The 21,309-nt window shown below is 60.6% G+C and overlaps 2 protein-coding genes across 6 annotated transcripts in view; one reads left to right on the top strand and one right to left on the bottom strand.

Annotated features, from left to right (window-relative positions):
- PC (pyruvate carboxylase) overlaps positions 1–20,135 on the top strand; it is a 111,916-nt gene extending 91,781 nt beyond the window's left edge. For 4 of the 5 annotated variants that reach the window (XM_063094062.1, XM_063094060.1, XM_063094057.1 and 1 more), the window contains 14 exons: positions 818–936; positions 3,202–3,364; positions 5,544–5,726; positions 15,116–15,260; positions 15,581–15,670; positions 15,759–15,980; positions 16,530–16,686; positions 17,329–17,569; positions 17,662–17,911; positions 18,124–18,368; positions 18,473–18,652; positions 18,730–18,978; positions 19,233–19,373; positions 19,453–20,134. In XM_063094062.1, the coding sequence (XP_062950132.1) occupies positions 818–936; positions 3,202–3,364; positions 5,544–5,726; positions 15,116–15,260; positions 15,581–15,670; positions 15,759–15,980; positions 16,530–16,686; positions 17,329–17,569; positions 17,662–17,911; positions 18,124–18,368; positions 18,473–18,652; positions 18,730–18,978; positions 19,233–19,373; positions 19,453–19,701 (2,634 nt within the window). In that variant the 3' untranslated portion in view covers positions 19,702–20,134. Of the gene's footprint in view, positions 1–817; positions 937–3,201; positions 3,365–5,543; positions 5,727–15,115; positions 15,261–15,580; positions 15,671–15,758; positions 15,981–16,529; positions 16,687–17,328; positions 17,570–17,661; positions 17,912–18,123; positions 18,369–18,472; positions 18,653–18,729; positions 18,979–19,232; positions 19,374–19,452 lie in introns of all 5 variants that reach the window. The other variant, XM_063094058.1, reaches the window with a different exon arrangement.
- Positions 8,892–11,818, bottom strand: LRFN4 (leucine rich repeat and fibronectin type III domain containing 4). Its single transcript, XM_063095600.1, has 3 exons — positions 11,768–11,818; positions 9,971–11,329; positions 8,892–9,453 (listed from the first exon to the last, which is right to left on the bottom strand). The coding sequence occupies exons 2-3, from the start codon at positions 11,317–11,319 to the stop codon at positions 8,892–8,894; spliced, it is 1,911 nt and encodes a 636-aa protein (XP_062951670.1). The 5' UTR covers positions 11,320–11,329; positions 11,768–11,818.
- Positions 20,136–21,309: the final 1,174 nt, after the last annotated feature.

Raw genomic sequence — 21,309 nt, 5'->3', positions numbered from 1 at the left:
AGGAGGCGTAGTCCCACCTCAAGGTTGCTCCTGTTTCTTGGCTGTGCTGTTTCTCATTTCATGACAGACCTGAGGGAGCCGCTCGCAGCTAGTTCGTGGTTTTGGTAGGACCAGAAATGAAACTGGAATCAGGGTTGAAATTTGGGTTTTTTTATAAAGATGACCAGTAAGGGGATCTTAACCCTTGACTGGGTGTTGTCAGCACCACACTCTCCCAAGTGAGCTAACCGGCCATTCCTATATAGGATCCTAACCCGCGGCCTTGGTGTTATCAGCACCGCACTCTCCCAAGTGAGCCACGGACCGACCCCTAGGGTTGAAATTCGAGTTGGAATCATCATCTGTTGGTTCCTCTCAAATGACATTTCTTTGGGTGGTGGCCAGAGGTCATGACAGAGTAAAGGAGAAGGGAACTTTCTGAAAACCTCTCCAAGAAGGAACAGGATCTGGGAGAGGCCTGGCGGATGGGAAAGCCCCTGCCGGCAAGCCCAGGAGGTGCCAGGGATGAGGCACCGAGTTGGGGTGGGCAGGAGCTTCTGCTGATGTCTCTTCCTAGATGAGCTGGGGACAGCCGTCAGGAGTGCAGGTGGAGCTGGGATCCAGTGGAGTCCTTGGGGGAAATGTCCAGACGGGAGCAGGCTCTGGGTCCTGGGCACTGACCTCCCAGGGGCAGGCCTGGTGGTCTGCCTGCCATCTGTCTGGGCAGGGTTTGCTGAAGGCTGTTCTTTTATGGAACCAGCCCTCATACCGGGCTCCCAACAGTACGCCCGTTTCCCTGGCCTGGCCGTGCCCCCTGCTTACGTGGCCACCCCCACAGGTGGGCTACGAGAACGCGGGCACTGTGGAGTTCCTCGTGGACAAGCACGGCAAGCACTACTTCATTGAGGTCAACTCCCGCCTGCAGGTGGAGCACACTGTCACTGAGGAGATCACAGAGTGAGCACGGGCCAGGGGACAGGGCTGGGGGACAGGCCTGGGGGGTGCCCAGGAAGGGGCATCTTCTACATTTTGTGTAAAATCCACATCAAGCCTCCTCGGGGGCGGACAGCCAGGAGCTGGCTCCTCTCCACGTGGTAGAGAGCGACGACAGACCCAGATACTTAATTTTTTAAAAAGAATCATTATTATAAAAGTACTACACAGTCGTTATATAATGAGTACACAGGAGCACAGAAAAGCGATGCAGAGCCCCACCCCTCAGAATGAGGTCCCGTGCTGTGTGCTCATGGGACCCTCACGGCTGCATTGGGAGGAAGGTGCCTGTCGTCCCCACTTTCCACGTGAGGAAACCGAGGCTCAGAGAGCCTAAGGGAGTAGCCCCAGGTCACACAGCAGGGACGGGAACCCAGTCCCGCCTTCAGCTATGAGGCGTCTCCTATGCCCACTTTGAATCTTTTGGTCTGTTTCTTTCCATTTTTATTTACTATATTAATAGTTTGATGAAATTGAGATGTTTTGTATAGAATTTTTATTCTGCTTTTGAAATGTAATATCTGTTGAAGGCCTTCCCTCAGGCCGTTATCCTTTTTAAATATTTCTAGCGGCTCTGTACTATTCCGCCATCTGTATATCTCATACCATATTTGTGTGGTCCTCTAGTATTAAGCCATTAGGTTGCTTCCGGCTTTTGTGGTGATTAAGGGTGTTTCAGTTAACATTTCTGTGCCCAAATCTTTGACACATCTGAGGATGGGCACCTTTCATGGGCTGACCCGATCAAAGGATACACAACATCTTGCCTCATAAGCCCCTGGATGGCCGTACCACTGTGTTCTCCCACAGACATTGAATACAGACACTTTTTAAAAATCTGCCTGTTTTATAAACAACAATCAAAATGGCTTTCATCGTCTCAAGATACATATTTTGAGCCACTTAAGTGTTAAACCCTGGCTTTGAGCCAGTCCGTCTCACTTGGAACATTCCTGACTCCAGTTCTTTCCCCAACCCCTGACCCCACCTGAGATCAAGGATCTCAGGACAGCTGCCTTTGCCCAGCAGGTGCGTGGAGGCCCCCAGACTTCTCGCTCCCCTGAGGTCAAGTTTAGAGTCGAGGCAGGTTCTCTGGCCGTGCACTCTGGCCCCACGACACTTTGCCCATCATGCTGCTGTGCACCTGTTGTCCTGAACCTGCCTGGAGCTGCTCTGTTAGGGATGGAGTGTTGGTTTGCACTGGAGCAAGAATCTTGAGCCTGATAGGTTGGGGTTTGGGTTCTTCCGAGGTCCCGAGCTGCCTGGAGCTTGGGTGAGCTTCAGCCTCTCTGACCCTCAAGCTCCTCCTCTGATGGGAATGGCAGTGACTCTCAGAGCACTGTTGTGGAGATCGAGCGTGGAAAGAGCAGAGCCCTACTCCGTGGCATGTAGATGTGGCGGTAAATGGTAATTAGCACTGCTGTGAAGTGGTTAGCAGGCAGCACAAGACACTAGGAAAATCTGCCAGTGCAGTTTCCAGGCCATCCTCATCACAAGCCGCAGTAATAGTAAATTTAAACCATGAGTTGTTTTTTTATGTAAACAGCTATTCCATGTGGATTTGTTACTGTCCTTAGGAGCATGGCAGTCAGTCAGGGTGAGCTTAAAATGATTCAGTGTGGAGAGCCTCATACTTTAAATCTCCTCTGGTGGGTCTTGGGCAGAAGCCCAGCAGGAAGGCAGGCCCCAGGAAGGACAGTGTCCTGACCACAGTGCCAGTGGTGCAGGCCCTCCAGCAGCCGCGGCTCCCATTTCCATGAGCCCAGCCTTACACTGCCTGTTCCCTTGCACCTGCCTCCACCCACCCACAGCCACAACGCAGCACGTGCTGCTCCAAGAACGGGTGTCAAGACTCTCCTCCCTATAGATCTGCTGAGGCCTCAAATCTAGGCCTTACGAAGGGAGGCTTTGGGGGGAGGCAGGAGAACAGAGAGACCTCAGGGAAGACATAGGCAGTTTAGGGGGGAGGGTGGGCGGCATCATTAGGAGGTGGTGCGAGAGCAGGTAGACCCCTGTATTTCAGCAGCCCCTTTCCAGCTGCCACGTGCTGTGTACGTTAGACGCCAGAGCCTCTCCCAGCACCCAGGTGCAGCAGGGCAGGGGCTGTGGAGGTGCTGGCCAGCAGGTGATGAGTCTGCAGGGCTGGATGTGGACAGCCCCCTGCTGCAGTGCCCCTTGTCCATGCCCTGCCTCACGGTCCTCTTTCTCCATCTTCTTCCACCCCGCCAGTGTGGACCTGGTCCATGCTCAGATCCATGTGGCGGAGGGCCGGAGCCTGCCCGACCTGGGCCTGCGGCAGGAGAACATTCGCATCAATGGCTGTGCCATCCAGTGCCGGGTCACCACGGAGGACCCTGCCCGCAGCTTCCAGCCAGACACTGGCCGCATCGAGGTAGGCAACGTGGTGACAGAGTGTGACGCCAGCCTCAGTCTGTGTGAAGATTCTGCAGGCAGGCTGTCTCTCCAAGCTGCCCAGGGGCCAATAGGGGGGGCAAATCCTCTCTTTGGGCTGGCGTGAAGCTGGCTTAGGACATGTGGGGGTTGGGTGTCGCAGTGGGAAGAGACTGCCACATGAGAAGGCAAGGAGAAAGCTGGGGGTGACTAGTGTCAGAGCGAGGAGCAGGCCAGCATGGGGGGCAGAAGGCCACGTCCCCCTGCCACCACCTCTGTCCTGCCTGCAGGGAGAGGGATAGCAAAGGGTTGGGATCTAAGCCACGGGGCCCATGGGCCCATAGAGGGTGAATGAGGAGGTCAGGGAGATGGCAGAGCAGGGAGGACACCGAGAGGCAGGGTGGGGCTGCTGGGGCCTGGTGGGAGGAGGTGGCAACACTGAGGCTGGGCGGGCAGGACTGTACAGTGGGACTGCGCCTTCTCCAGGAGAGCTTCCTGTACCTTCTCTCTTTCCTTTCCATGTTGAGCCCAGCCACTCGGTCCCCAAATGCCATCCATCTCTCTGCCTTCCCCCGACCTCACCTGGCTGCTGGCAGGAACCCCCTGCCTGCCCAGGGCACCTGTACTTGTTCCCCTGGGGCCTGCGCATTGACTGCCCCCACTCCGGCCTGAGCTCCCAGGAGGCAGGATGTTGAAGGAGCTCAGGTTCTGCTCCAGAGTCCAGGGTGGCCTGGGTGGGGCAGCGAGGATGCGCTTGAGCCAGATTCTGGCTCCTGAGACAGTGGTGCGGGCAGGGCGGGGCGGGGACGGGAGCTTTCTGGATTCTGAGGCAGTGCAGAGCACAGAGCTCCTAGGCTTGAGCAGGGAGCTGGCCGCCTGCGTTCCATTTCTGGAAGGGTCAGAGTCTGGAGGTGGGGGCAGCCCCGGGCCCAGTGCTGCCTGGTGGCCCTGACTTCTCTGCCTCTCCCGTCCACTTCCAAGGCTGGCTCCTCTGAGCCTGGCTCACCACGAGTATTTTTAGCCAACAGTTCCTGCTCACAGCTGAGTGTTCACCCTTAAATATTTTATTAAGTTCCTTTTTATCGAACACAGGCCTGTGCCCCTTCAAAGCAGAAATATGGTGCACTGGGTGTCCCAAGCGCCTCTGGGCTGTCCCTCCCGTTCCTGTTCTTCCTTACATGTACCTGATGGCTCCCCAACCCCCAGGGAGAGACTCCCTGCTCCAGCCCCACCCCGCCCCCATGCCCGCAGCAAGCTTTCACCTGCGCATGTCAGTGTTAGTTGCCCCCAGCCACCCCCAAACCTCTGTCTCCCCCTCCCTGGGTGCCTCTCCCCGTGCCTCCATCCATGTCATCAGCCTGCCCCCTGACCCATTCATGCCCGCCTCTCCCACTCGGGTCGCCTGCACCTGCGTCTGTCGCGCTCGTCCTGCATTCTCAGCGTTCTCAGCGTTCTCGTGCCCCCTGGTCTGCTCATCCCTCTGTGCCTGCTCTCTTCCCACCTCTCTTCCCATTCTCCCCTCCTGGAAGGAAGCGAGGAAGGGAACGTGGTCGACATTGGGGCCTTTCCCATCACCCTACATGTTAAAGCAAAAAGGCTTCCTTGGCCAGCCTACCTGTCTCCTGTCCTTGCTCACTGACCTGCAGCATCCCTGTCACCAGTCTGTGTATTTCATGTTTGTCTGGGAGCCCTGAGCAGGGACGTCTGTTTTAGCTGCTGAATCCGCAGTGTCTGGTGTACAGTGGACACCAACGTGTGCTCGTGGAATGAATGAATGGATCTGAGTGATCTGGTGGGCAATGGGGTTGGTCAGGCAGGCTGCGGGAGGTCTGTGGGATCCGGCTCTGGGAACAGACACAGGGCTGGCCCCTGCTGCCCAGGGCCCCTCTCCTGCTTTGGCTGGGCTGTGCATGCAGCCCTGGGGCTGGCGGGGCATGTCCTCCTTTGTCCCCTCCCAGCTTCTCTCAGGTTGGAGGTGGCAGCAACTGTGTAGGGCTTAGGGAAGCGGGCACACTGGGTTTGCTGACAGAAGCAGCAAACCTTGACAAACCAGAGTTGGGATCCACCTGCGGGCACCCTCAGCCCCTGCCCAGCCCGTGCCGTCGAGCCTGGGGTGAGAGCCACCTCTGGACCACAGCTTGCACCCACCCCGTCCCTGGCGCCCCCTTCCCTCCTCACAGGTGTTCCGGAGTGGGGAGGGCATGGGCATCCGCCTGGATAACGCTTCTGCCTTCCAAGGAGCTGTCATCTCTCCCCACTATGACTCCCTGCTGGTCAAAGTCATCGCCCACGGCAAAGACCACCCCACAGCTGCCACCAAGATGAGCAGAGCCCTTGCTGAGTTCCGCGTCCGAGGAGTGAAGGTGAGAGGCCGCGCCCCACCTGCCTTTGCTCCTGGTCCTCGGAGGGTGCCTGGAGGGTGCATCAGAGAGCACCTCGGTGGCGCACTCGCTTGTCTGCCCCCGTCTCGCCCCTGGCTCTGACCCTGTCGCAGTCAGTGCTGCACATTAGCCTCCCCTGGCTGCATTCAGATGCTGCTGGTGCCAGGGCTCCCCCCGAGGTGTTCCTCAGCGTCCCTGCGCCTGGGGCTGTCTCCTGAGCCTGAGTGCTTCCTGTCCAGTCTTGCTCTGGGGAGACCCACAGTTTCCTACCCTCGGGTCAGAATCCCCTGGAGCATATTAAGTATTACCAGGTCCCCCTTCTGGAAATTCTGATCCCACAGGTTTGGGCAGAGGCCTCTGTGCCTGTGTTTTGAACAAGCTCCCCAGGTAATTCTTAGTTTCAGGAAAACCTGGACACCCTGATGAGAGCTGACGCCCTGTGTGAATGAGGTCCCTTTGTGAAAAGTCAGACCCCCCTCCCCACCGGCCTGGCGTGTGCATCGGGCTGGGTGCTTCAGGGACAGCCCGGGAGGTGGCTGCAGCCGAGAGATGCGGCCGGGTGGTGCGGCGAGTCTGGTTGTGGTGGCTGCCCTGCTGGGCCATGATCCTCAAGGTCCACTGCCTCCCTGTCGTCACTGGCATCTGTAGCTAGAGGTGAATTCACAGCCGAGAAATGCTGTCTTGTCCTTTGAAGCCAGCATCTGCCCACATATCCTGTGGGTGCCGCCATCAGAATGGCGGAGGAAGAAGAGCCGAGGATGGGCCCTGGCCCTCAGCCACCATGTGAGTCCCTCCCTCGCCCTCTCGTGGGGGCCTTCATGGGGGAGTGCAGTGTGCCCCTCTTTGGGACACTGCCCCTGCCCACTGCCCAGGGCCGAGCTGGGCCCCTTTCCCCGGCCTCGTGTCCTCCGCACAGCTCCTCCCAGCCCCGGCCACTGTCCCCTCAGTGCCCCGCGGTCATCCCTCTCATCTGTCCATGTGGCTCTGTGGTGCATCCCGGCAGTCACCCCATTGGGTGCAGAGACCTTTTGAGTAATGCACAGGGAGGCTTCAGGGCCTGTGCTTGCCGGCACTGGGCTGGCTGTCTTCCCCAGGCCCGCAGCCCGACAGCACGTTCCCCGGATGCTGGGGTCTGCCCTATTCCATGGGAAGCCTTGTGGGCTCCTTGTCAGGAGTCCACGTCCTGCACACATGGCAGATGGGTGTTGTGACATCAGCTTCCAGCATCTTGTGTGCCACCTCCTCTCTGGCTGTGGGGTCTGGTCTTCCTTGCAAGGATTTCCTGTGGCTGTTGCAGTGTTGGAAGAGGCTATGCAGTCCATGTATACCATGACCCCAGTGGGGTGAGCCATGTTGCCCCCACCCTCACCTGTCACTTGTGTTGTTTTTGGTGGTGGCCCTAGCAGCCCCCTGTGGCTGTGCCTGGTTCCTCTACTCCCTCCTCACCTCAGTGCCAGGGTCCCACCCTGTGTGCCAAACTGGCCCCTTGGGTACCCTGGAGGGCCCAGGAATATCCTCCACCTTAGATCTGTCCCTGCAAGGTGGAGAAAGGGACATAGGGGCCCATGACCACAAGGGCCAGCAGCAGGACATGTGTTTCCAGTCTCTGGGCTGCCAGTGTCTTCCCCCAACATGTACCCAGACCAGGCTGCTGGCTCCTGCCATGCCCCGAGCCTCCTGCCAACGCCTAGACCTGTGGCCCTGGCCCTTGGCCCTGCCACTCCTGTCCTCTTGCTGTCCCCACACCCACCTGCTCTCACCAGCCCTGGGTCCCCCACTCTCTTGCTCTTTGTTGAGGGCCTTGTTTCCATTGATTTACGCCAGAGTCTCTTGTGGTCACATGCACTTGTGTTCTGGGGTGGGAGGGCAGGCATGCATGCGTGAGCTCGGCCTGCACATGTTGTGTGCATGCATGCACCTTAGAGCGCCAGCCTTGCCTGGGCTGCCCACTGGAAGTGCTGTGGCCTTACACAGAAAGCACCAGCACACCCATGCAGCACATTTACGGTGGCCTGCCACGGGCCAGGCAGCGTCGCAAGCCCTGGGATGCCAGCGCCTCCTGCATTTTCACAGAGCACCTGGTGCGCTGAGAGCCGCCCGTGTCTGCGAGTATCTGTGTAGGAGTGTCCAGGAGAAGGCTGTTCAGAAGGCCGCAGTCAGATGCTGCGAGGGCCTGGCCCAAGGTCCCAGCAGAGGAGGCAGAGCAGGGCACTCTGGTCCTGGACTGTGGCAGGATCCTTTTGGAGGGCTCTGGGCTGACAGCAGGACAGTGAGATTCCCAGCCCTTTCCAGTCCCTTGTGGATGGCATTTTACAAATCCAGAAGATGACCTGGTAGATGGTGACAAGGCTGTCACCAAGAGCCATGGGGACCTTCTACTGAGTTGTGCCCAGAAGAATGTTTCCGACCTAGTGCCCTTTGTATGCCCAGAAGGGCTGCACCATGTCACACCTGCTGCTGTTGCTATGTCCAGTCCTGTCGACGCTGTGCGCACTGCTGGGGAAGATGCTTGTGCCAAGCACCATGTGCCTGGGTTCACCATGTAGGCACTGTACCCTGTCCACACCTGCCAGGATGGGTGTCCTCTGCCCTGATGCCAGGGTGCGGAAGCCCATGGCTGCTCTAGGGCTGGGCCTGGGCTCATTTAGCTCAGAAGACACCCTATGCTGCTCCATTGGACCTATGAAAAGGCTGGGGGGCCCCAAGGTGCTCGGACCGCCTCCACTGGGCCTGGCAGCCCCAGTCCTGATGCCTGTCCTGGTCTATATGCCTCTACTGGTTCTCTGTCCCATCTTTCCCCTCCCTCCCCTTACAGGGGGCCTAGCAGGACAAGACCAGAGACTAGCACTGAGGTGTCCTCAACAATTTTATTATAAATAAAAACAAGGCTCCCGCTCAGTGGCTGCAGCCCCTGCCTTGGTGGCTGTGAGCACCTGTTGGAGGGACCTGTCCTCTTACCTAGTCTGGAGGCCAGAACCAAGGAAAGGACCCCCTGTCCCGCCAAGTATACAGGGGAGCCTGAGGTACTGAGGATAAAAACCAGGGAGGGCCTCTTGGGGCCGTGCTGCTTATGCAGGCCAGGCGGCCACCCCAGGTCCTCTGCCCCACACCATATGCTCCTTGGAGCACAGGGAAGCTGTGTCTCCATCACACCACACTCTCTTCCAGCCGTTCCGCGCTGCCCCCCAGCCCCCGGCACCCTGCCCCGAGCAGCCCCCCATGCACAGAGTGGCTCCGGCGAGCCCAGGCCCCTCCCAAGCGCCTGGCATAACCGTAGCACCCACCGGTGTCTCCCAGGTCCAGGGAGCAGCTGCGCTGGGGGCGGGGTGGGGGGCTCCGTGGCGGGTGGCTCTTGGGTGTGGGGCTGGGACCTCCATTGGTCTGGGATTGGACGTGGCTGAGCTTGAGGGGGAGGCGGCCATTCCCGGCCCCCCGGCCCCGAACCAGCAAGGCCACAGTGAAGACCAGTAAGGCAGCCACCAGCACACCCCCGACGGCCACGGTCAGGGTCCCGCCCAGCACGTGGGCTTGCAGGGCGTGGCACAGGGGCGTGGCCGGCAATGTGGAGAAATGGGCACAGCCCAGCAGCCTAGTGGCTGTGAGGTCGGAGAGCCCAGCGGCAGGTGACAGGGCCAGCAGGCAGAGATCATAGTCTGCACCAGGGACCAGATGCTTCAACAGGAAGTGGTGGCTGGAGGCTGGGACGATCCTGCAGGCAAGGGCAGGTGGTCAGAGCCCCAGGGTTGGGGTCCAGCCCCATGTCCCAGTTTCCCACGGTTCCCAGTCCATCCCCAACCTGCTATTTGCTCCCAGCTCTGAATGTCCCCTCCCCGCAGGACCAAACCTGCCCTGTGTGTTCACTCAAGAAGGCAGAGAAAGGCAGGCATGCGTGTGTGGGACAGGAGACAGTGCCAGGGGACAGGTGTACGTGCTGACACAGGCCCCAGGCCAGCTGAGGAGGATGGGGTGGGGGTGGGGGTGGCACCAGGAGAGGAAGAAGTAACGTGCATGTGCAGGGAGGGCCCTGTGCTACAGCACACAAACACCCATCCGCCATGCTTAGGCCACCTCATGGGGCAGGGCCCACAGCCTCCCCTGCCCCTGCAGCCCCAACACCCCCTGAAGTGCTGGGCCCAGCCCCTGCTTCAAGAGTTCAGAAGCTAAGGGGGCGCGTAGAGCCCAGGAGATGGGGAGCAGGGCCGGGGGTGCACAGTGTGCATCCTCACCGGTAGATGAGGGTCTCGTCCTCGCTGCTGTTGTACTGGATTTGGAACATCCACACAGGGTCAGCCGGCCGCCCTGGCCCCCAGCTCACCAGCCCTGAGGTGGCGGTCACCTCTGTCACCTGCACAGCTGGCTCAGACTCCAGAGTCCCCTCGCCCTCGGCAGCAGTGCGGGCTGAGGCAGCGATGTCCGAGGGTCCGGGGCGGCCCCCCTCAGCACTAGTGTTCCCGCCATGGGGCAAAGCCAGCACCCGCAACTCCACTCGAGCTGTGGCCTCGCCAGCAGGATTGGTGGCAATACAGGTGTAGCCCCCAGCATCCCCAGCACCTGTCACCCCAATCTCCAGGGTCCCATTGGGGAAAGCTCGGGCGCGGGAGGAGTTGCCGACGAGCCGGTCGTCGGGGCCCACCCAGTGCATGGTGGGCACAGGGTCGCCAAGGGCCCGGCACCGCAGTGTGGCCCGCTGGCCCTCCAGCACCCAGAGGCGCTGCGTGTGGCGGGCAATGAGAGGGGGCTCACAAGAGAACTCAGCCTCGGGCACCGCCCAGAAGTAGCGGCCCGCCAGCCCTGGCGGGGAGGCGCAGGTCTCCAGGTCGTCTGGCCGCGCCAGCCGCCGCAGCCACAGCAGCTCGCAGTTGCAGTGCAGGGGGTTCCCGCTGAAGCTCAGCACCAGGGGCGCAGGTGAGGCCTCAGCGTCGCGCCCCCGGGAGAAAAGCGGGTCGGGTGCCAGTGTGGCCAGGCGGTTGGAGGTGAGGTCAAGGCGGGAGAGCTGAGCAAGCTGGGCGAAGGCACCCGGGGGCAGCGCATCGATGAGGTTGTGGTCCAGGTTGAGAGTGTGCAGGGCGGGCATGGCACCAATGCCGGCCCAGGGCACCTGCCGGAGGTTGTTGTAGGACAGGTCCAGGTCCTCCAGGCTGTCAAGAAAGTCGTCGAAGGCGCCTGGTGCGATGCGGCCCAGCTGGTTCCCACTGAGGATGAGGTGCTGCAGGTTGACGGGGCCCCGCAGGCTGCCAGTGCCCAGCTCCACGAGCCTGTTGCCATCCAGGTGTAGGGAGCGTAGGCTCTCCAGGTCCCCAAAGGCGCGGGCCCCAATGCGGGTGATGGCATTGCGAGATAGCGTCAGGTCCACCAGCCCTGTCATGTTGCGGAAGTCAGGCGGCCCTAGGGCTTGGATGAAATTGTCAGCCAGCCGCAGTTCCACGGTGCGCCGGTCCACGTTGGGCGGTACAAACAGCAGGCCTCGGTGGGCACAGAGGGTGCTGAGTGACTCGGACAGGTTCTGGCAGACACACGGCAGTGGGCAGGCAGCTGCTCCACTGGCCAGCAGCAGCAGCAGGATTGGCGGGGCCATGGTGGGTGCCCTGTAAGGAAGGGCCACAGCCCAGGCACAGGTGGGGCTGGGGCAGGTGCCCACTTGTGCCCAGGGCACAATCCCAGGAGCCAGCTTCAAGAGCCTGGCCTGGGGAGGGGTTGGGTTAGAGATCCAAGGGGACCCCCAGGGATGAGGGAAGCCTGGGGCCTGCAGGGCCAGGCCCCCCATAATAAAGGCCACATTTCCCAAGCAGTTTAGGGGGAGTCCAGGCGCTGGGGACAAGGTGAGGCATGAGGCAGGAAGCGGAGGTGGGCCGACAGCAGGGAGGGTCCCGGAACTTCCCTTTCCCCGGCGTCCCCTGGAATCGCCAACCCCCTCCCCTTCGGCGCCATCCCCTCCCCCGCCAGGGATTGCGCCCCCCAAACCCCTCGCGTGGCCGTGGCCCCTCCCCAGCCGGCCCCCGCGCTGCGCCCCGCGGCCCCCTCACCTGGTGTCCGTCGCTCAGGGGGCGCGGGCCGGCCTCCCCGCGAGACCGGCCGGCCCCCGCCGACTCCAGGCCGCTCTACCGCGGGGGCGAGGCCCGAGGCTGACCGGCCGCCCGCCGCGCGCCCTCCGGCCCATGGCGCTCGGGCCCGCGGCCCCGGCTCGCTCTGTTCCCGGCACCTTTTCCCGGCGCGGTTCGCGGTGGCGGCGGCGGCGGCGGCGACAGGAGGGCGGGGGCGCGTCGGCGGGCACGCGCGCCACGGACACGCACGTGGAAGGCGGACGGGGAGGGACGCGCGGGGACCCACCGGGCCCGAGCAGGCTCCCGAGGTCACGGGGACACGCGGCCACTGCAGCGCCCACGGGTGGCGCCGGTCACGCCCGAGGCCCGGGCCGGCGCGGGCCCGCCGCGCTGCCCCCCGGCGCTGCCGCAGCGCACTCACCCCGGCACAGGCGCGCGCGCCCCCGGCAGCCCCGGCGCCCTGGCATCCTGCACCGCGTCGCGCCGCCGCCGCGCCGGCCTCACTCTGCAGCCGGCCAGACAAAGCGCCGGCTCGCGGGCCCCTTCACCATCTCCCAGCGACGGGAGGCTTTGTCACATGTCCTGGGCACCCTCCCCAACACACCCACACATGCCCACACACCTACACGTCCCCACGCCCACGGGCAGGGCCGGGCGCAAACTCGCACCGTTGCTGGGACCCTCGCGCTCACAGACACGCTGAAGGTCATAACCGTTCTGCATCAGCGAGTCACGTGGAGGGTCCCCAACAGGCACGGGGCTGGGGGGCTGGGGCGGCGCCCCCGGAGGGCTGCTGCGGGGTGGGGCCGAGGGGGCTCGGACTCTGGCAGGCGCCCCGCCCCGCCGGCCCCGAGCTCCGGAGCCACCCGGCCTCCGCCTCCGGCCAGATTGGGGTGCGCGGGCGGCTTCCCGCGGGCCGGCGGTGCACGCTGTTCGGAGCTGCGCGTCAGTGGCCCTCGCCGCGCCTGCGGTCCCTCCTCCTCCCCCTGCCCCCGGGGGCCCGTTTCCCTGGAGAGCGGCCCGGTGAGAAGTTCCCGCTTCCCGGCTGCTGCTCGCCTCCTCCGGGAGCCCGGGCTTGGGTGGGAGCGCTGAGGGTTCGGAACCGGGCCAGGCGGACGCCCTGGTCCTTCGCCTGTGCCGGCCACCACTAGTAGTCCACCCAGAGGAAAACACTGGAAGTCGCCACCTCCCCGAGCATCCCGGGCCTCACTCTGGCTGCTCAGACCCGGGCTTGCCCCGTTTCGTCCCTCCAGACCTGACTCCTGGGAACTCGGAAAGCAGACACTGGGGTTCTGATCCTGCCCGGCCCGGCAGCGCAGCCTTGGGCGGTTCCTTAGCCACTGAAACGTTTTCCTCACGTAGGCCAAGGGGTATTTATTGCACGTAATCACCACTTCAGTGGTGAGAAGAGGAAACCTGTCGCTTGTGAGGGGCCTAACCAGTGGCAGCTGGAGGCCATTCCCATGCTTGCCACTTCCTGGACCAGCTGTTGCATTTGTCAGAGGAGGAGGACCGGATCCTGGTCCAGGTCAACTCTGATGTGCAGTGACATCAGATATTTCTTTGTTCCTCTTCTCCACATTAAAAATGTTTTCGTTCACCCTAAAAATACACGTTTACTAGCGTCTATCATGCCACCCTGTGCTGGGAATGGAGCCCATCAGGAACCCTGGTTCTTATGCGGATGAAGTGCTTATAGTACACAGGGGACAACAGACGCCTAGTCATTACAAAGGGGGAGGGATCTACAGAAGGGAAGTGCAGGGTGGGACGGGGAGGCCTCTGAGGACCCTTCTCTTCCCTGTGCATCTCTAGGTTCTTTAGATGGTTTTTCTGGTTGTGTCTCTTCTCAAATGCCATGCCTTGGCCCAGCTGACATGATCCCATCTCTTTAGGAGGGGCAGGGGCTAGGATCAGGGGCAGACAGACCTGTCACATCAGACAGGCATGAGGCACTGTTGGCTGGGCCCCACCCTGCAGTGACCACCTGTGGGACGCTGGTGGGGGAGGTGCTCTTCCTGTCCAGACCGTGATAGAAACGCTAGGGGGACAGACTCTCTCAAAGAGGTCCGTGCTGGGCCTCAGGTCCCTGTTGAAGGTGCCAACAGAAATCATCAATGGGTTACATGTGGAGACACCTTCTCTGAAGTAGAGGCCAGGGCTATAACCACAAGGCCACAGGCATGCTCACACACAAAGTCCCAGTCATGGGGCATCTCACAGTGCTGGCTCTCAGGTCCCCATGTGGCCTCTAGGTTATACTTAGCCTGCCCCAGCCTCATATTGTCACCCAGCCATTTAATAAGCAGGACTGAGGGCCCCTGTGCACAAAATCAAATGGACACAGGTACCTCAGACAGCAGCCCTTCCTCCAAAGAGCTCCCAGATGAGTGGAGAGTGTGGACAGGCAAAAGATGAGGCCACGGCATGGGCTTTCCCACAGCTGGTCCCACAGGGACCCACTAGAAAGGGGGCATCCAGCTCTGCCAAGAGGGTGCGAGGAGAAGACAAAGCCGTTGAGACATCAGGAGGGTTGACCAGGTGGGTCTGGAGCAGCTGGAGGTCACCATGAGTAGGGAGGCCAGCAGAAGGCGTGGCCTGCAGACGGAGCGGTGAGTCCAGAGACGGCCCGGGTAGGATCGTCTGACTTGCCCAGTGACACAGGAGGAGCAGGTGGCAAGGGCGGTGGGGTCTGGGTTTTGGTTACTGGGTAGCCAGGACCCACCAGCAGGCAGAGGAGGACTGGGCAAGCGGGAGGGGAGACGGTTTGGGACTTGCTGAGCTTACGTAAGGGACGTACAAGGAGAGGTACAAGGAGGCAGTTCCACCTTTCGGTCTTGTCCCTGGAGCTGCAGGCCTAGGATGAGGCCACCCAGGAAGAGTGTGGTGTGTGTGAGAAGAGGGGCCGAGAGCGGGGAGGACAAGGAGAGCAGGATGACTCTGAAGCCCAGGGAGAGCATGTGGAGGTGACAGCGCGCTCGCTGATGTAGCCAGGAGGAGGCGACCTCGTGGGAGTGGCGGGGCACGGGTGTGTGGAAGGTGGGGGCCTCTTTCAAGAAGCACGGCTGGAGGGCACGAGGGTGGCTGCTCTGTGCTGTGCCGCTGCAGGAAAGGCTAACAGTGTCCTGGGCTGCGGGGAGGGGAGGAGGTGCGTGGAGGGAGTGGCATTCAGCACGTGCCAAAAATGGGGGCGGTGAGGGATGGGGAAATGCCCTTCCACAGGGAGGCCCCGAAGCTGTGCTGGTCCAGGTGGCACCTTCAGCCTCTTCTGCTCTCCCTTCCCTGTCCCTGCTGCATGCTGACACCCTCCCTCCCGCTTCTGTCCTGCAGACCAACATCCCCTTCCTGCAGAATGTGCTCAACAATCAACAGTTCCTGGCAGGCACCGTGGACACCCAGTTCATCGACGAGAACCCAGAACTGTTCCAGCTGCGGCCCGCACAGAACCGGGCCCAGAAGCTGCTGCACTATCTTGGTCTGGCCCAAGACTGCCCTTCTCTCCCCTGCCCCTCCCCCTCCGCTTGTGGTCCTGTACCTCACTCCTGTGCGTCACTGTCCCGTTCTGCCCACCCTTCTTGCTCCTGATCTTAGAGACCCTCCTTTTCCATCCGTGTGGCCCTTAATAGGTCCCAACTGCCTAGTCCCAGGAGGCCCTGGCTTTGGAGAGGATGGGACCAGCTGGAGGATGGGTATCCTGGAAGAGTGTCCCCAACCCCAAGCTCACCTACTCTCACTGCTGCCCTCATCTCAGACTCTATCCAGCCTGCCCTGACCCACTGCCCACTCTCTCCCCAGGACATGTCATGGTGAATGGCCCGACCACCCCGATCCCTGTCAAGGCGAGCCCCAGCCCCACAGACCCCTTTGTCCCTGCAGTGCCCATAGGTAGGTGAGATCCATTCTGACAACTGATGGGGGAGACAGAAGAGGTTGCCACCTTCAGGATAAGTGCCAATGCCCCTGTCTGTCCTAGGCCCACCCCCGGCTGGCTTCCGAGACATTCTGCTGCGAGAGGGGCCTGAGGGCTTTGCTCGAGCTGTGCGGAACCACCAGGGGCTGCTGCTGATGGACACGACATTCAGGGATGCCCATCAGTCACTGCTGGCTACTCGTGTGCGCACCCATGATCTCAAAAAGATCGCCCCCTATGTTGCCCACAACTTCAGCAAGCTGTTCAGCATGGAGAACTGGGGAGGTAGGCTGGAAGAGGGCTGGAATGTTGGACAGCGCCCGGCAGGAGTTGGGTACCCACTATGTGGTCAGCCCTGAAGGCCCAGGCCACTGGGGACACGCTGGGAGTAGCTGGAGATGTTAACACTGAGAAAACAAAGAGTAAGGCCTGAGGAAGGCAGAGTGTTCAGCAAACACCGGTGCTTGCTCTAGCCAGGCCTGGTGGTGGGCATGAGGTTGCAGAGCTGAGACTCAGGCACTGTCCTGGGAAGCCCAGTGTCAGGGAGGAGACACCGGCCTGTTAGTTAATTACAGCACAGAGAACCAGGGGTTCGGAGGGGGGGGGGAGGCCACGAGGGCTGTACAATGGGGTACAGAGAGGACACAAGTGGCCTGAGCTGCCCGAGAAATCAACAAAGGGAAAAGTCTGTAGGGGCTGGAGCTGAGAACACAAGGAACTCTGAAGAGGAGCAGGGCCTGTGTTGGGGCCAGAGACTCAGGCCACAGAGCTGCAGGGCATGGTGCGGTCCGTGTGGCATGCAAAGCTGATCTGGGCCTTTTGGTCTCTGTGCAGGAGCCACATTTGATGTTGCCATGCGTTTCCTATATGAGTGCCCCTGGCGGCGGCTGCAGGAGCTCCGGGAGCTCATCCCCAACATCCCGTTCCAGATGCTGCTGCGGGGGGCCAATGCTGTGGGCTACACCAATTACCCCGACAATGTGGTCTTCAAGTGAGCTTTGGGTGGGGTGGGCAAGACACTGTAGGCGTGGCTCAGTGGGTACCAGGCCACACTGCGATGGCCTGTGATCCCCACAGTGGGCTCAGAATCAGGTCTCTGTAGCCACATCAGCAGCACCTGCTGTTTAGAAATGTCGTGGAGTGCAGAATTGTAGTTGCAGAACGGGGAGGGCTTCTGGGTCACCCTGTTTCACTTGTGGGGCAGTGGAGGCCCTGGGATGGGCAGATGACTTGTCCCAGGCCATGCAGTGTAGAGCTAGGATTGGAACCCAGGCTGCAGGACTCTTTGTTCAGTGCTCTCTCCCCCAGCCTGCCACTCCTTTGAAAAAGAAAGAATGCCTCAGCTGATCCTCCAGACGAGGCTCACCAATGACTGCATTGCATGTGACAAGCACAGGACCCAGCTCTGCCCAGTGTGCATTCCTCCAGGCGACCCTGCCTAGCCCGGGCTGCCCTGGAGAAGGCTTGTCCAGCTGCTGTGCACACCCCACCCTGGTGCCTCTGGCGACCATGCCCCTGCCAGGCCAGACCCTCAGATCTCATTGCCCAGGGAAGTAGGGTGGGCCAGAAGCTGCAGAGAATGTGCAGGGGGGAGTAGGGTAGGGCTTACCCCTGGGCTCCCCCACCCACTCAGGTTCTGTGAGGTGGCCAAAGAGAACGGCATGGACATCTTCCGGATCTTTGACTCCCTCAACTACTTGCCCAACATGCTGCTGGGCATGGAGGCAGCAGGCAGTGCCGGAGGTGTGGTGGAGGCTGCCATTTCCTACACAGGTGACGTGGCCGATCCCAGCCGTACCAAATACTCGCTGCAGTACTACATGGGCTTGGCTGAAGAGCTGGTGCGAGCTGGCACCCACATCCTGTGCATCAAGGTGCCTGGGCTCCTTGCGGTCCTCCCTCTCTGCCCACAGACACATGCTGTGCCCCTCCTGACCTACCCTCTCTCTCCTCGCCCCTCCCTCAGGACATGGCAGGGCTGCTGAAGCCAGCGGCCTGCACCATGCTGGTCAGCTCCCTCCGGGACCGCTTCCCCGACCTCCCACTGCACATCCATACGCACGACACATCTGGGGCAGGTGTGGCAGCCATGCTGGCCTGTGCCCAGGCTGGTGCTGATGTGGTGGACGTGGCAGCTGACTCCATGTCTGGGATGACTTCGCAGCCCAGTATGGGGGCCCTGGTGGCCTGTACCAGAGGGAGTCCTCTGGACACAGGTAGGCAGAGAAGCAGACCATGGCTATGCCCTTCTTAAGGCCACAGCTGCCACCAGTCCCAGTAGACTGTGGCATACCTAGAATCCAGATGCCCTACCCTAGCTTTGCCACCTTCTATCACCCAAGTCCAAGATGCGTCCTGAGCTGGCCCTGGGTCCAGGGAGGAGCCTAGCACATTTCTGAGCCTTCCTCTGACTCTGGCCTCTCTGCAGAAGTGCCCCTGGAGCGCGTGTTTGACTACAGTGAGTACTGGGAGGGGGCTCGGGGCCTGTACGCGGCCTTTGACTGTACAGCCACCATGAAGTCTGGCAACTCAGATGTGTATGAGAATGAGATCCCAGGGGGCCAGTACACCAACCTGCACTTCCAGGCCCACAGCATGGGGCTTGGCTCCAAGTTCAAAGAGGTCAAGAAGGCCTACGTGGAGGCCAACCAGATGCTGGGTGACCTTATCAAGGTGAGCCCAGATCAGTGCTCTTACCTGGAGCACAGCCCTACAAACCACCTCTGGGCCTCCATAAGGTGCCTGGCACCCTAACATCCAGGGGCCCTTCTCCTCAGGTGACACCCTCCTCCAAGATTGTGGGGGACCTGGCCCAGTTCATGGTGCAAAATGGGTTGAGCCGGGCTGAAGCCGAAGCTCAGGCAGAAGAGCTGTCCTTCCCCCGCTCTGTGGTGGAGTTCCTGCAGGGTTACATTGGTGTCCCCCACGGCGGGTTCCCTGAGCCCCTTCGCTCTAAGGTAAGGAGGACCCAGCATGATGTGAGGGTGGGGCTTGGGTGCAGGAATTAAGCTTGACCCTCTGCTTTGCCTCCCAGGTGCTAAAGGACCTGCCAAGGGTGGAGGGGCGGCCCGGAGCCTCCCTTGCTCCACTAGACCTGCAGGGGCTGGAGAAGGAGCTGATGGAGCGGCATGGGGAGGAGGTGACCCCAGAGGATGTGCTCTCAGCAGCCATGTACCCCGACGTCTTTTCCCACTTCAAGGACTTCACTGCCACCTTTGGCCCCCTGGATAGCCTCAATACCCGCCTCTTCCTGCAGGGCCCCAAAATTGCAGAGGAGTTTGAGGTCAGTGGTTCTGATGCTTGTCAACACTCCACCCAGCACCCCTGCCCCTGCCATCCCTAAGGACTCCAGCACCCCTGCCCTAGAGCTCCAGACCTTGGCTTGGCTGTCACCCGGCCTTGCAAGCTTTGGGAGCAGAAAGGACCTTTGAGAGACCGGGAGCTAGGCCTTTACAAGTGAGGAGCTGAGACCCAGGGTCAGGGGACTGCTCTCCTCAACTTGCCCCTCAGCTCTGAGCCTCCACCCCGTCCCTGCAGGTGGAGCTGGAGCGTGGCAAGACACTGCACATCAAAGCCCTTGCTGTGAGTGACCTGAACCGGGCGGGCCAGAGGCAAGTTTTCTTTGAGCTCAATGGACAGCTGCGGTCCATCCTGGTCAAGGACACCCAGGCCATGAAGGTGCGGCTCCCCCAGGGCCAGCCAAGTGGTGGGGGTAGGCCGGGCCTGATGTCTCGTGACTACTCTGCCCTTTCTGCAGGAGATGCACTTCCACCCCAAGGCCCTGAAGGATGTGAAGGGCCAGATTGGGGCACCCATGCCTGGGAAGGTGATAGACATCAAGGTGGCGGCAGGAGCCAAGGTGGCCAAGGGCCAGCCCCTGTGTGTGCTCAGTGCCATGAAGATGGAGACTGTGGTGACCTCACCCATGGACGGCACTATCCGCAAGGTCCATGTGACCAAGGACATGACACTGGAAGGCGACGACCTCATCCTGGAGATTGAGTGATCTCGCCCCAGACTGGCAGCTTAGCCATCCCCACCCCGAGCCCTCAACAGAAGCTGTGATGCCAGGGCAGGCCCAGGCTGGCCATTGCCTGCGGGCAGGAAGGCCTGGCCCTGGAGGTCCTGTCCTCAGCTGGACAGGAGAGACGCGGCCTGTAGTGGCCCATTCCCTTCAGCCATCTGCCCTTTCCCTACTGGTGGACAGTCACTCACACATTCATCTCTTGCCCAATAAGGGTCCTTTCCTTGCTGGAGACTACAGGTGGTGGGACAGGTGATCCTAGGACTTGGGGAAGAAGGTTTAGGGGGTCCTACCTCCTGGGCAGGGGAGATCTAAGCCCCAGGTGCTGGGAAATTTGTTCAATAAAACTGGCTTTCCCTGCCCTCCATGCTGGGTCCTTCCTAGCACCCCCCAATACCTAGCACCACCCCTAGTTTGCACCACTCAGCAGAGGGGGCAAGGCTGCCTCTCCAGCCCCTTGTGGGCTGGGGGCAGGTCAGTTGTATCTTCCTCTTGGGAGGGTAGCAAAGGTGACAGCCATGGTCTTGGTTTAAACCACTTTTGAGTTCCTACTGTCCATATAACCCAAACAGGACTAGTTGTTACTGAGCTTGCTTGGGAGATGGGGTCTGTTCTAAGCACTTAACACCTATTAAATCAGGAAATCAACTGTCAGCCATTCTATGGACACAGAAATCCAGTCACAGGATGGATAAATAACTTGTCCAGGACTCCACAACTAGCAAGAAGCAGAGAGGGCTGAATCTCAGGCTGTGAACAAACTTGCTTCCCAGCCACGCTGCTTTACTAAAACCCAGGGCCAAACTCCCAGCTCCAGGTAGTTCAGGACTCAAAGCAGAGCAGTACCACCTTCTGGGCGGGAGGTGAGACCCTCAGGAATAGTGGTATAGCGGAGATTACTGTGAATGCTCTACAGGATGTTGAGCGGGTGAAGAGCACTGGATCGAGGGTCCCAGGTTCTAACCCTGCCCATCGCGGCCCATCCTAAGTTCCCTCACCTGGAGGGGGGACAGTAACTCTTCTGCCTGCATGACTGCCTTCCTGCCTGCTGGCTGGCATGGGAGAGGTAAGGATGCTAAGAGGGGAAAGGCAGAGGAAATTGGGCAGTTCCTGAGCAGGAGCAGGGGGGTGGGGAGGTGGAGGAAACACTGGACTCTGTGAGAAGGGGAGGGGCAGAGCCCAGGTCTCAACCCTGCCCAGTGCTCTCAGGGTACCAGTACCTAATCTCGGGGGGTGGGGGAGGAGGGGCAAGTACTCTGGGTCTGGGCCTTATCCTCTTTGGACCCCAAGATCCCAAAAGTACCCTCTAAAACAGGCCCTGTGCTCACCCCTCTGCCCCTGACAGCTGCTACCCAAGCTGGGGGAGAAGAAAGCTCTCCAGGAGGCAGGTGTGTGACTTGGTGCTGCTATTTAGAGTCAGGTCAATTTAGTTTAGTCATAGCCAACCTGGGGGCGTTGTGGGAATGATGGCACATCCATTTCCTTCAACCACCAGCCTCAAGGAAGGGGACTCAGGACAACCTCCTTGATTCTGGAATGAGACCTAAAAGCATAACATTCTTTCAAGAATCAGGAAGAAAAAAGGCCCCA

Source organism: Cynocephalus volans, chromosome 4, assembly GCF_027409185.1.
Source record: "Cynocephalus volans isolate mCynVol1 chromosome 4, mCynVol1.pri, whole genome shotgun sequence".
Classification (NCBI taxonomy): domain Eukaryota; kingdom Metazoa; phylum Chordata; class Mammalia; order Dermoptera; family Cynocephalidae; genus Cynocephalus; species Cynocephalus volans.
Note: the sequence above shows the minus strand (reverse complement) of the source record. Positions and strands in the feature narration are given on the sequence as shown.